This window comes from Onychostruthus taczanowskii, unplaced genomic scaffold (genome assembly GCF_017590055.1).
Source record: "Onychostruthus taczanowskii isolate IOZ18803 unplaced genomic scaffold, ASM1759005v1 scaffold17, whole genome shotgun sequence".
Lineage (NCBI taxonomy): Eukaryota > Metazoa > Chordata > Aves > Passeriformes > Passeridae > Onychostruthus > Onychostruthus taczanowskii.
The window spans coordinates 3568943-3583252 of record NW_024498906.1 but is presented as its reverse complement, the minus strand read 5'-3'; the positions used below and the strand labels follow the sequence as shown (position 1 = coordinate 3583252).

General features: G+C 40.0%; 1 protein-coding gene across 1 annotated transcript in view; it reads right to left on the bottom strand.

Moving 5' to 3' along the window:
• POLA1 (DNA polymerase alpha 1, catalytic subunit) overlaps positions 1 to 14105 on the bottom strand; it is a 184250-nt gene extending 170145 nt beyond the window's left edge. The window contains 12 exon segments of the mRNA XM_041399943.1: positions 1570 to 1686; positions 2145 to 2257; positions 5645 to 5823; positions 6752 to 6929; positions 7153 to 7348; positions 8222 to 8320; positions 9724 to 9786; positions 10037 to 10152; positions 10899 to 10979; positions 11432 to 11528; positions 12497 to 12621; positions 14023 to 14105. Coding sequence (XP_041255877.1) covers positions 1570 to 1686; positions 2145 to 2257; positions 5645 to 5823; positions 6752 to 6929; positions 7153 to 7348; positions 8222 to 8320; positions 9724 to 9786; positions 10037 to 10152; positions 10899 to 10979; positions 11432 to 11528; positions 12497 to 12621; positions 14023 to 14053 — 1395 coding nt within the window. The 5' untranslated portion in view covers positions 14054 to 14105.
• Positions 14106 to 14310: the final 205 nt, after the last annotated feature.

Genomic DNA, 14310 nt, shown 5'->3' with positions numbered 1-14310 from the left:
CATTCCTGAAAGGATTTTTGAACAGTGAGCTATCAGCAACTTGTGTTTTTATCTATTGTTAAATTTACTCCTTTCAGAGTAAATTTATTCCTGATCCCACATATAGTTATGTTATAATCAACTATACATGAGAAATAACAGAAAACTGGAAAATCTGAATTTACATCAGTGTTTTGAGAGAAAAAATACCCTAGAGAAAAAAAAAAAAAAGGTTTCACAAAGTACTGATATCACATCCATTTTCCCTGAACTCTGTAAATAATGCACTAAGCTACAAGTTGCTGAAAAGATGTCCTGTCTTGCATGATTTTGGTATTTGAGAAACATTGCTCAAGTTTTCACTTCAACAACTGAAACTTTCAGAATTACTCTAGCTAGTTATGGATGAGAGGGCCTCCTGAGAATCTTTCCAGCCTGAGTTACCACACAAATTGTTTTTCTTTTCCCTCATTTACGTATTGTTAAATTCCATTCTTCCTGTATTTTTACTTGTCATCTCACTTGCTGATTAACTATTCAGGAATGAATCCTGTAATATCACAAGATTGATGGGATGGGGAAAGTTACAACTAATGAAAATCAGCTTTGCCAGACTAATGGCATGTTACTTCAAGAAATATAAACTTTTCTGAGTACTTCAGTCAGAACAGATTTTTCCCCTAACTTGAATGCTTGCTACATTTCCCCACCCAAGCTTCCCAACTCTGCCCTCCCCTGTAAAAGACAAATGGTCTAAGTAAGTGGACAACAAAGCTCTGACACTAGCAAACTAATTCAGTCCAAATGTGTGACATTCTCAGCAGTATCAGCTCTTTGCCTGCAGACTCGTGACAAGTATTATATTAATTTATGTGCAAAGTTTCCATCATAGCAACATTTTGTTTTTCCGATGTCATTTTAAAGATTTGTTGAGCAAACAGAGCACAGCAAAATAACACTTTTAAGACTACTGCCCATCATACTAAGCACAGAACAGCTTTCAGGACTGAATGACAGTCCTCACTTGTTTCCTCCTGCACAGCCACACTATGAGAATCCACACTCAGACAATCCACACTCAGCATGCACTCTAAAAAGATAAATCTGTGAAGGTCAGAAGAAGGATGAGACATGCCAAGAGAAAAAGTTCAACAAGATGTCCAGTCAAATGCAAAGACAGTGTAATCCCAGAGTACTGATTTACCTACTGGACAACATATTCTTTCATTTTAAACTTTGACAACACAAGCTGTTACTAAGGCTTTGGGTATCAGAACCTCTATCTGTTCTGCAGTCTCAAAAACAGCTCAGCAAGCCAGTCTGTCAACCCCGTTTTAAAGAAGCTAATGAGCGAGTGAGTATTTACAAAAGCACTGTTTAAACTTCTGGTGGAACAACGTGTTGCAGGTTTACCATTCTTAAAGGAATATAGGTATTTTGGATAGTTTTTACATGCAGGTAAATTTACACATGTCAGGAGTTAAATATTTGCGTTTTGGCACAACCTCCCTCCCTGGAGAGTGTTTCAATAGCCTTCCCACCTTACAAACCAGAACAGAAAATGACCAAATAGGATGTTTGCAAACAAACCTTGGATTTGAACTTCATGATCTTGTACTTTGGTGAAATGGTGTCATTAAATTCCTTGAAAACACTCATTATAGTTACTGGAGTCTCAGTCTCTTTACCAGTAGATAGGTCGATTTCCTCAAAAACAGAAGTGAGGTTTTACAAATTAACAAAAATGTCAGCAGACATAACAATAAGTTGACTTTTACTTTGCTATTATGAATCATGTATCTCTTTTTTTAGGAAGAACTAAAATGCAATCAGCCAAGAAATCCCAAATCTAGAAAAAATTACTTGAAAAAGAATACTTAAAAAGCACTAAGTTCTCTAGTAATACTTCAAGACCACTTTATCTGCAAAGCAGCAAGACGAAGGGTAAAAAATTGTCTGCCTTTGTTAGTTAGGGTCAGGGGAAGTCACAGGGCTCTACTCTGCAGCTCACATGTGATACAGTGTACACATTGTTTTTAACTTTATCACCTACATCAGACAACACTGGCTTCCAACAGCTTCCATAAACACATTGCTCAACTCCTAACCTGCCATAAGCAGAATGAAAGGTACTTATGTTTGATGTGCTTGAAAGTCACACTTACTGTTTCACGAGGCAGCAGATAAACAGTTCTCTCAATATTTTTCACTGTCACACAACAGCTGACATAGGTGGTTGCAGATTCAATCCAAACTTTGCCAAACAAAAATACCACACCTAAGGAAGGAAGGCAAAGAATTCAATATGCAATTTTAAAATTAATCATTTCTAAACTTGCCTGAAGCAGCTTGTAATGTGTTCTTGCATTGAAACACAACCATTGATGTGTCAGGTCCTTGAACAACAAATCTTTCCAATGTATGAGCACATTCTAAATTGTTTTAAACACCAGCTTTACAAACAGACACCTGTATCTTTCTTCATGTCTCTACCTCCATTGCTATAGTAACACCTGGTATGTAAAATCCAAAATGGCATTACACAGCCAGTCTCAAAATTCTTTTCTGATATTCCATTGCTGCCTATATTAGTTTGATAATCCCTGGAGAGAGGAAGGAAGGAGAGAGATGTCAGTGAAAGCTGAAGATTATGAGAGTGCCTATGCTGTCAATCAATCCTCTAATATGTGTTATCTCCAGTTTTCCACTCTTCAGCTAGACCAGTACAAATGACTCCTTTTCCCTTCAGTACCCCAAGATCAAGACTCAATTACCAATAAAATCTGCAGAAAAACATTCTGAAGACAACAACTAGAAGCTGATCAGCTTTCAAGTGACTATTTTTAACAAATGAGGACATGAAGAGATGCATGGCATTCCTAGGAATCCTGGGTGCCACGACAGCAGTTGTAACTAAGGGAGACACTCAGAAAGATTATACAGAGCAGGACTAGCGGCAACTGCCTTCACTGTGGACAATGTCATTACAGTACATGCACATCTTTGAGACCAGAGATCTTGGCAATAGAACAAAATGCTGCAAACTGCTAATCAAATTATGTCAAACTTAAAAATAACAAAGTATCAAGCCACCCAACTGTCACAAACAGTTTGCAAATTACAAGTACAAAAAAATTCCAAGAACAACTCAGAAACCTGGCTTTATCAGGTTCCCTTCAAGCTCCAAATAATCTGGACTTTGATTATATGGATGACACTATTCCTACAGCATACTACTATTGATGAAAACAGAACTATCTATGCTGAGACTGTCTCAGAAACAGGGTTTCATGACTAGAATCTGCATTTCTCCTTGGCCTGGCAATGCACAAACAAGTCTCCTTGGTTAAGAGTTATAACTTATCTTCACCAGCAGATCTATCAGACATACAGGCACCTTTCTTACTCCATTAGACCAAAGACAAATCAGTGAAGATGCACTAAGATGGATGACAGAGTCAAAGTGACAGGCTATGAAAAATCATTTTCTGAGTGCTTGGAATAGATGTGAACAAAACTACTTTTGTCATGGACAGAGAATGCTGTGGTTTTGAAGATGATGAGAGCAAGGATACAAGTTTCAGCTGCACAAAGTATCTTAAGAAATTTTAATACAGAGGCAATCTTGAAGATTTAGACAGTTTGAATAGAAGTATCGAGAAAGAGCTCCAATTGCAGATCTAAGTGACAGGGAAGATGAAGTTCTTGTCCCCAGCAATCTTTTACTTTTTTGTTAAGGGATAAAAAAAACCCACCTGAGATAGGTTTGTATCATACAGAATGAAACTGTGAGAGACCACAAAACACTAAATGACTACTTGAACAGCTGGAAATATTAAGAGCATGGAGTAGTTAATCTGTCAGTGGAGTACATATAAGCAGGGGAGTAGAAAGAAGGATACATGAGCCAGTCAAAGATAGGGTAAAAAGCTGCCTGGGTTGCAAAGACAAATTTCTATCAACTCTAGCATGGACAAATAAGTGGTCTTAATAACCAGACTTCACAGAATTAGACTAATTTAGAATGGAAGGAACCTTTTGAGATCATCCAGTTGAACACTGGCACACACTATCACTCCCACAGACAGCAAAAGCAGAACTAACTTCAAAGAGTTTTCAGAGACATTTCATGTAAAACAAAAACAAAAAAAAACAAAAAATCTGAGAGATAACAGGCCCTATCCCCTGCAAGAGCAAGACTTTAGAAAGAATAAAGAAAGAAAAAATACTAATAAAGCTTGTAAATCAAAGCCTGTGAAAAGAAAGATTATGCTACTAAATGAACCAAAAGGTAAGCAAAGTCAAGACACAGGGAAAATGTCTTGCAGAGGGGAAAAAATAAGGGCAGGTTTTATTCGTTATTTCTTTAAAATGTTAATAGGATCACAATTCTCGAGTTCTCTGCCTAAGATCATAAAGGGAATTATGAAAAGTAAGCCTCCAAAAAATCATTAAGTTTGAAAGAGTCTTATGATTATGCTATAGTATTTACTCTTCAGGCAACGCATTTGACATCACAGCAAATGAGGCACAAACAAAGATCATGAACATGTTAAACAAAAAGCAATATTAAAATTTTCCCTTCTACATTACTAATTGAAAACAGGTGCAGTCCTTATTATTCAATCCTGAAAAAGTCATAATGAGAAAAGAACACTCCTTGCATACGAGGAACAGAAATCCTTTCATAATTATGTTCCATTCAGCAATCACTGACTTAAAAGACAAAAAAAAAGGAAAAATAACAATAGTGGGTTCTTTACAAGTAGCAATTTTATATTAGAGCCATTGATTTCATCAAGATATGTATGATTATTACCACTCCCATCACCAAGCCGTTCAGCCCAGCAGAGTCTCATATTTAAGTTTGGCATCCCAACTCACAACAAAAGGTGTTAACAAAGAAATGTATCTGACTCAATGCTTACAGCTTCAACTAAAAAAATCTCCAACAACACGTGAAAGAACCTTCTGGTAAACACACACGAAGCAGAAACTAGAAACCCAATATCCTAAAGCTGCTGATGAAATGAGGGGATGGATGGGAAGTGCTCAGAACAGATGTGAAAACAAATTGTTTTGTCAGAGTTGACATCAGAATGATGCAATTTGAAGACTATGAGAGTTAGCAATCTTAATTCTAAGACAATCTTCAAAATTTAGATAGTTTGAATTAGGGGATAAGAAATACAAGACAGACTCATATTTATCAGACCACCTTCCTCCCTCTTTTTTGCATAAAATCATGCAACTGCTATGGTACAGGCTTTTTATTCATCCATGTGAATTTTGAGCTACTTTTCCAAAAACAAGAAAGCATGTTCAGTTGCATCACTGAGCAAAAAATTAACAACTTCAGCTTGCTCCTGGAGTGTATAAAATTTTAAGAAAGAGAATGGGTCACCAACACTAAACAGTGCTAATAAGTCCCTTTTACTTCCCTACCTATATAGGCCAAGAGATTACATTCTTCTCCCAGTCACAGTGCCCTGCTCTTCCTCTTCTGTACAGAGGTACAGAAAAACAAGAGATGAACATCTTAGAGCACAAAGACACAAGGCAACTGAATCTAATTCAGTCAAGTCTGAAAACCCCAATTTTCAAAAAAGAAAATGTCAACAAAAAGAATCAGATTAGCATTTTCTGCCTTTAACTGAACAATTACCTGGCTGATTGAACTGATCTTCGTAAGCATCCAGCCAATAAAATCTGAAGACTTGATCATCACTTTCCCCGTTCACAAGTGGAAGGAGATTGGGGTCCAGTTGAACTTCTGCTGCTACTAGATCAGCTTCATCCTCATCAATTCTGTCCCAACATGAGAGACCTGGGAGAGAACAACTTCTGCAGGTTTTGCAGAAGAATAAAAAACCAATTAAAACTGTGCCTTTCAAAAAAAAAAGCAAAATCACCATTTTGCTCTTCTCCAGGCCTATATGCTGACACCTTTTGTTTTTCTTTCCAGTACCAAGCAAAGCAACATTCCCAACAGCTGGGTTTCCACAGGTTTCTTCTGAAAAGAGAGATGGAGTGACAAAGACAGAAATCCAATTTAAGTATGGGCCTTGATACACTACACACAGGCTTTGAAAATCAGTCACCTGGTATTTCAGCCTTGGTCAATTCAAGTCTTTACTTATCAAATACATCCATCCATCTATACAAGCTGCTTAGTGGGAACAAAGGATTATTTCAACAAAACTACCTTTTCAGTCATTAGATATTTAGGTCTTTTTCATCATTCAATTATTTAACAGTTTGAAGTATTTTTTTAATGGAAACATATGATTCAAGATTTTCCAAACAATTTAAAAAAAACCCCAAAAACAGAGAAAAGGCCACCTTCTTCCTATTTCCAAAGACATAGCTGTTCACCATTACTTTTAGCAACAAAACTTTTACCTACATCTATTACAAAATACTTTCAGATTCACTTAGAGTAAGTATTGTTAGAAATTCCTTGGTTTTGCTTACTGACATCAAAGTTCACAATTCAACACTTACATTAAGTCACCTCAGTGTGCTGAAATACATGTTGTCACATGCTAGATCCCAAAAACATCAAATATTTTTCAATTAAGTAGCTATCAGCATCTTACTATTCTTAATGTAACTATGAAGAAAAAAGCATTGCATAGCATTATTATCATTCTGTCTCTATCACAATTATCCCTTTGGCAAAAGACAAACATGAAGCTAAGTCTAATCTCAGTTAATGGAAACCGAGAGCCTTCTTCGTGGAAGGAAAAAAAGAAGCAAAAGAGATTCTTACAAGACAGATGTCTCTTTCTTCCCTGATTCTAGCTCCTCTGTCTCTTTCTTCTCAATTTCATTGTGTCTTTTCAAGCTTTCAGCTGTCTCAGGTATAGTTTCCACATGCTCTGCTTCCATAGGTTCATCAAAGTCCTCCTCATCAAAATCCATCATTCCCTCATCATGATCTGGAAGTGCTGCAGGTAGAACTAAAGGCTTGAATCATCAAAATGACACACTGCATACTATAGCAGTATGCAGAGATAGCACACTCTAAGCATGACCATAACATACAGTATTAAGATAGCTTAAATATGATACTTTGCTCTATTCAAGCTAGTATAATTTAACAAACGTTTTAAAACTACTATACCATATTTAAAGAGTTTCCAGAATTGGGTTTTCATTTACTTTTGATACCTTTAGTAGGTTTCTCTCCTACAGCCTTCACTATTCCCTCATTTTCTATAGGTTTCTGCACATGCTTGGTGTCCTCATTTTCAGAGACTCTGACAGATTTTGCTGTATTGTTGGGGTGTTTAGAATGAAATGAAGCTGGAGGAAGAGTTTCCTTTCTGACATGAGCGGGAGCTTTCTTTGATATTGGGGTGATTACCTGAAAAACATTTCCACCATGAGTTAAAAATAATCTTGTAAGAGCAAAGAAAAAAATAAACAACAACAAAACCTTTTACTTGCTATTTGCAGATCTAGTAACCAGGGGTAGAGGAAAAGTTCCACATATTTTAAACCATGATCCTCTCTTACTACATCCCCCCATTTTTCCAATTGCTTCTAGTTTTGAACATAACTGTTAAGATGAGTAGCACTGGTGATTATTTTCAACATAAGAGTTGATGTCACAGAAGGTTTCACCAATCATATGTATCTACACTACTCCATTTTCGTTCTACAGACCACTACCAACTATCTCTTTGTATTTCTAGCTATAAAGTCCTTTCCATTTACCAGAAATCCTAACAAAAAGCTAGCCTTCCATCCTCAGCAGCCCATTCTTCTCTCACTCCAACATCTTCCACTAGGGCAAACTCCTACCCATAGCTTCAATTTTCCATTTGTTTTCCATTTCTGCAAATGATTGGTTTCTTACCCTTTTCCACACTGCTGCTTATTTCCCCTTCCATCCTCCTCTCCCTGCTACAAGGGTCTTTTCTACTCTTTGGAAAAGAGACAGAGCAGAAACTCACCTTCAGGTGATGCACTGAACACTGTAACAACAGTTTCACCTGTCAAATGTAACAGCTACAAACTCCTCCTATACTACAGACACAAAACTAACTGTATTGTTTATGTGCTCACATGAAAGGCAATGCAGAAAAATGCACGAAGTTACACTGTAAAACTGCTATGGAAGCTTAGGAGAAAGTTAATTTCCAGGAGGAGAAACAAAAGTCAACAGTGTTCAAATCAACAAAAACCACAGATTAGCACTTATTAATTATGAGAACAGTTTTCTTTTCCTCTTTACCTTAGAAGTTTGGGACTGCACAGAGAAAGGATTGAGTGGTACTCCAGCAGATCTTTTCCTTTTCAGCATTATAACTGGTGGTGGACTTAGCTGAACTGTCTGAATATTGAAAGAACAGAGAAAGTGACACAAGGAAGAGCTGTTTAGTGTTTCCTTTTGCCTCGGTTAGTAACATTTTCCATAGAAGAGAAAAAGGGACACCAATATTTTTGGCTGATGAAGAAAACACACCCTGATACGAAACCCAGCCCCATAAAATAATGTTACCTGAGCAATCAGCCCAGGAAGACACACACTAGATCTTTTTGGGAGAGGAAACAATCTGAGAAAAATTGCCATCAGTAAACAAAACAGTTTTCAAACAGTGGGAATTTCAATAGCTAACTGTGCCTTTATTGCACAAGTATCAGAATAACTTGTGCTGTTTTTCATGTCTGCTGAAGCAGTAGTGTTGAAGATACATACCTCATGAAAGGCTGGTGCTCTTTCAGCATTGTTCCACTAGAGGAATACACATTTTAACATATTTACATGTACAGATATTTTCTGCTTAATCTTATAAACAGCCAATAACAGAAATTTTACAAAACAACAAAACAAAAAAATCTAGCAGCTAACTACTATTTAAGTAAATAGAAGCCATAGTGTAATTATTTTCCCTAATCAATGTTCCACCAATTTGACAGCATTAAATTGCATTTCTTTAATGATAACAGGGGGCAGGGGCAGTTATAGTCATGGAGGGTTTTATAGCCTCAATCAGATGTCATAAGGAGGAGTTAAATAATAAGAGCACAAAACTAAAAGAATAATCTTACATTGGGATATCCTATGAACATGTTAAGCTTATTATGGTTCAACATATTCCACTTCAGTATCTCACCACTACAGCAGCTCTGACATTTATATGCGAGCAATCCTTTTGGTTTTAAGAAATCTTGCTAAAAGGGCATTACATATTTGCAACAGTCCAACCCTGTCACAGCAGCCATCCTGCACTCCTGCCTCCAAGGGAGTGTTCACCTGGCTCCCTGCGGTAAATCATGGGAAGCAGGAGGAAGACAGAGGTTCAGGTTACTGCTGAAACACTGCTCCCTCAGCTCCTCCCATACAGGGCAGATGGACATGTCCAGCAGCTCCCTGGCTGAGGTGTGGTGACAGATATACAGCACACAATTCAGAGGCAGCCAAGTCCTTTATCATTCCACAGTGACTAAAACCTTGAAGGCTGCATTAGCACAGGCTCCACATCATCTTGATATAAACCATCTGTAATCAGGTGATAGAGGTATTGCCTTATGAAGCAATGCAGTCATACAACATCTGCATGGTGGGGACAACAGGCAGACAGCACACACGTGTGGAATACGTCAATGAGATGTGCTCTGGATGAAATCAGTCTTAGATTGTCTAGTTTCACAAAAAAATGTATTTTCTTGGTGTGTTCCATGATAAATTAATGGAGTAAGGTTGTTTCCAACAGATTTTATTAACATACTTACTTCAGCACTAATATCTTGAAGAATATCCCCAAGTAAATCATCCTTGGACAGGTCCACAGTTTTCTGTAAGGTAAGATTAGCCAAACAGTTCTCAGTTACGTGTGCAAACCAAATCAGGAGAACAGCTGTAAATGACTAGAGGATTTCCACAAAACATACACAATGTTTTCAGAAATGCTCCAGACACAAGAGATCATAATAGAAGTTTGTCTCACTAGACACAAGAAACTAAAATGAGCCTTTGGTTTACTCCACTCCTGCTAAAACTGTGAACAAGTCAGAAGTATTTAAATTCAAAAATGTAAAAACTTACATCTGTGTTTTTCTTCCCAGCACTGGCCATAAACATAGACTTAATTGTGTTTGGCTTTGACACCACAGATTTTTTCACATTCTTTTTATCAATTGTAGATCTTTTTCCACCTTTTCCTACCAAAACAAAAAATTTTAAAATGTGAATTTCGTGTAAAAAAAAACCAATGTTTACAGGTCCAGTTATTAGCAGGGATAGATAGCGAAGGTAATCTGCTTCTTCTACCTTTACACTTCTGGCTGAAATGAAGCCTAGTCATCTTTCAGCTTTGTCATGCACACACAAAAAATGGAAAACCCTCTCATCACCCTTTCTCTCCTAGTCACGTCAGAGATGCCTTTTGCATACTCCAGAAAAAGGACAAAGACACTTTACATGGAAATATTTCCAGGGAATAAAATATGAGTGTCCAGGAGCTTGGCACTAGGCTTGGATTCTCAACATCAGACTCAGTTTCTCAGTTTGCCACCAGATTCCATAAAAAAATTGAGAAAACCATATGATCCAAGATTCTTACAAGCATGTAAGTATTTTAGTGGTCAAGAGAAACCACACATCTTTTAGGCAGTGGCTTTGAAATCCAAGACTATTCCCAGATGCCTTTTTCCTAGAAGTGAAGCCCCATTCCACAGAAGACTGAGCAGCAGTGATGTGACCTCCATTTGTGAGCCTCCATCCTCTTCATCACTGGGGCTGAATAAAATCCACAGGCACCAAATGACAGAGCTTCAAGTAGTCTGTCATTTGGCCATATTTACCACATTTACTGATGACAGGATTGCCCATTTTGTGATTGCCCATTTTGTGTACCTTTTAAAAGAAGACCCTGGCAGACAGTCTTCAGTGGTCACATGCAAGTTACCTTTCTTATTGGAAATAAGAGCATCATCATCCAGATCTTCATCAAAGATTTCCCTTCCATCTTCTATATAACCTACCCCATCTGTAAAAAATTATTTAAAAATTGCAGTTTAAATTCTGTCTTCTGATATTCCTGAATTTTTCACATATTTAAACATTTTCCCCCCTTTAATATAGAGCAAAAGTTACAAAAGCAAGTATTAAAAACTACAGCATTCTCAGCTTATCTTCTGTTAGACTAAACATATTCTTAGATGTTTAATTAGAAATTATCCATAACAGTACTTTTTTTTTTTTAACTGTAACACTGATAACTGGAAATAAAATTTCATCAACAGGTCTTCATGGAAAAATATTTTCATTATCATCCTAACAGACTATTATGAGAACAATCCAAGATTAATTTCCATTAAAATAATGCTTTTCTCTTATCTCCTAAAAGAAATTTTAAGAATGTACTAACAATAACTTACCTCAAAGCATTGAGTTATAACACTAGAACCAAAATAACTCTCCAAATTAACCTTAACTTACCATCATCAACAATCCAGTCATCATCCTGACGGTCTCTGACCATCTTGGAGTATTCATCCTCATCTATTTCATCATAAACACCCGTGAACTCCTCAACCTGCAGTTAAGGTACACTGAGGATTAACAGTTTCCATGCCACCCATACTGCAGATCATCAGGCAGAATGTAAAGTTCCCCAGAATGCATGTAGGGGTTCCTACATTGCTACACTGTTCACAACTAGTAAGCACTGTTATTCATTAAGTTTCTTTTTTGGCAGTGATAAAAGACAAGTTATCAATTAAAATTATCACAGTATACTGAAACTCAAAATCTACTGAAGCACTGGCAGAGGTTTCATTTGAAAGCTACTTGCTTTATTGCTCAATGCATTACAAAAAAAAAATTAAAGAATAAAAAACCTAGCAGTGAAGACTTGTGGCCTTGGCTCTAGTCTCAAACACCAATCTGAGCTCAATGAAAAGGAAAGGGATTTGATGTACCCAAGCAGAGTGTTCAGAGAAAATTTGCATGTTAATGATCTAAGGACTTCTGGTTTCTTTACATTTATTCACCTCAATGAGGAAGTCACTTCCTGTTGGCACCACGACTGGACAATGTTACAGTATCAATGTTACACTGCCAGATTTCAGTTCCACACTTAAATTGTGGTCTCTTTGTGGAAACACAGCATATCAATATTAATGGATTTCAGTCACGTAAAGTTCTCAAATTAAAGTTTAATATAATTTGAGATTTTAAAAAAAGTACTTCCTATCATAACATTACTTATACTGTTTTAGAAATTGGTCCTTTCCTAGAACATAGCTCTCAAGCAATGGCAAGCATATTCTACTTGCAGTTAACAAAACTGGGTTAGTTTTTAAAACAGAAAAAAAGAAGTAAATTATATTAGAAAGCAGAAAACTACAGCTACACTCAGAAAAACATACACTATTAAAAACACAAAAGCTGATCTGAAAGGCTTATTTTGTTTCCCATAACTTTTACATATCTATAAATGGTGATTAAGCTTCTCAGCTCACATTCACTTTTAATTAAGAAGAAAAAATGAGGAATTTTTACCTCATATTTGAATTTTTCCCCAGCTTTAGCTTTTTTCAGACGTTCAAGTGCTTCTTGCTGACCTCTTCTATTCTTCCTCTCACGTCTCGAACGTGATGCTGCAAAACTTCCAGACTCACTCATAGCTGTAAATAATTAAAAACAAGAGAAATTAGTTTAACAACGAGTCGTTAGCTTTGGTACTTAAGTGTTCAGCGATGCATTAATAGACGACTGCAGTTTTGCTTAAAACCAAAACCTACTTGGCTAAAAGCACAGCCACAGATGGCTCTTCCTAAGCCAGTTCTGGAATGATACTGCGGGCATGGCCTGACAGGGAGCTCAAAGAGCCCTCTCATGCCAACTCACATTCAGCATGAAGCTACCACCTAGATTTCCAAAGCACCTCTCCAATCTCATCAGCCTTCCCCTGTAAGAGATCCCCCACCACCCTTTCCTTGGGAATTTCCAGCTCCTTTTATTTTGCATGTCACCATGACAACTCAGGAATACCAGACTTAGAGAAGGCCTACACTGCTACAAAGCAGCGATGTTTTTAGGCGGTTTCCACAACGTTTGAGTGTGACCAGATTGAGACAAACTAGAAATCTGCTGACAGCTGACACCCCATTTCCTCTTCCACTTCCTTCCCTCCCAAATGCTCTCCCCAACAAGATGCTTTCTACTTCTCCAGATCTTTTATTTCTTTCTCTTAATTTGGGGGAGGAACACTTATCTGACCAGAGGGAACAAACGGACCCTATCCAAGTTCTAGAAGCAAACAAACAGCGCAGGGACAAGGCTGCGGGCTCAGTGTGAGGAGCTGCACAGCCCGTGCCGGCAGAGGAGACCCACGGCTGGCCAGGTGGCCAGAGGAGCAGGGCAGTCCCTCCTGTGGCAGCAGGACATCAGCTTGTGAACAGAGCTGCACCCGGCAGCGCGGCTGAGAGCAGGCCGGATTTGTGTTGCTAAGGGCCGGGCTAAATGGGGCATTTGCACTGCCTGCTGCCCCATGGGGGAGAACTGCGAAGGCGGACGGCTCTGGGCGCGTTTATCTTCTGTCAATCCTCCGCCTTTACTGCACGCCAGCGCCTCAGGCAACGCGCTCCTCTGGGACAAGCGTGTTTCCAGCCCCTTGGGCTGAGAGTGCTCCCACCGGAGACGCGACCGGGGAGAGCCGCCCCAGCCCGCGGGGCTCCACCACCGGCGCGGGGCCGTGCGGCCAGAGCCCGTCGCCGGGCGGATCCCCCCGTTCCGCGCCCGCCCGGAGCGGGTCCCGCCGCTGGGGCAGCGCGGGCGCGGCCCCGCCGAGGCTCCCAGAGGGACGCGGGACCCTCGCGCGGCGCTGTCCGCCCCCACCACGACCGACCGACCGCCGCGCACGCGCGCTCCCGAGCCCCGTGCGCGCGCGCTCGCCCTCTCCGCCGCCAGCGCCGCTGCCCGGTCGCCCCCCGCCTGACAGCGAAACGCCGGCGCCTGCGAGGGACGGGGACAGGCGGGAGGACGAGGACAGGGGCCCCGGCCGCCCCGCCGCCCCCGGGTCTCACCGTCCCGGCCCTGAGCGCCGCTCTCGGCCATGGCGCTCGCGCCAAAGGCTCCCGAAAGTGGCGCGAGACGGGAGCCCCGCGCGCCGCCGCCGGGGCCGCAGCCAATCAGCGGGCGCGGGGGCNGCCCGCAGCGGCAGCGGAGCCCGGAGCCGGGCGGAGCCGCTTCCTGCCAGAGGCCTGCGCCGCCGGGCCGCGGCCCTGGGCTGGGCTGGGCCCGCTGCTGCGGCTGTGGCTTTGCAGGCGTGCTTTTGGCGCCAGGGCCCGCGGTATCCCGCGAGCCTGAAGGGT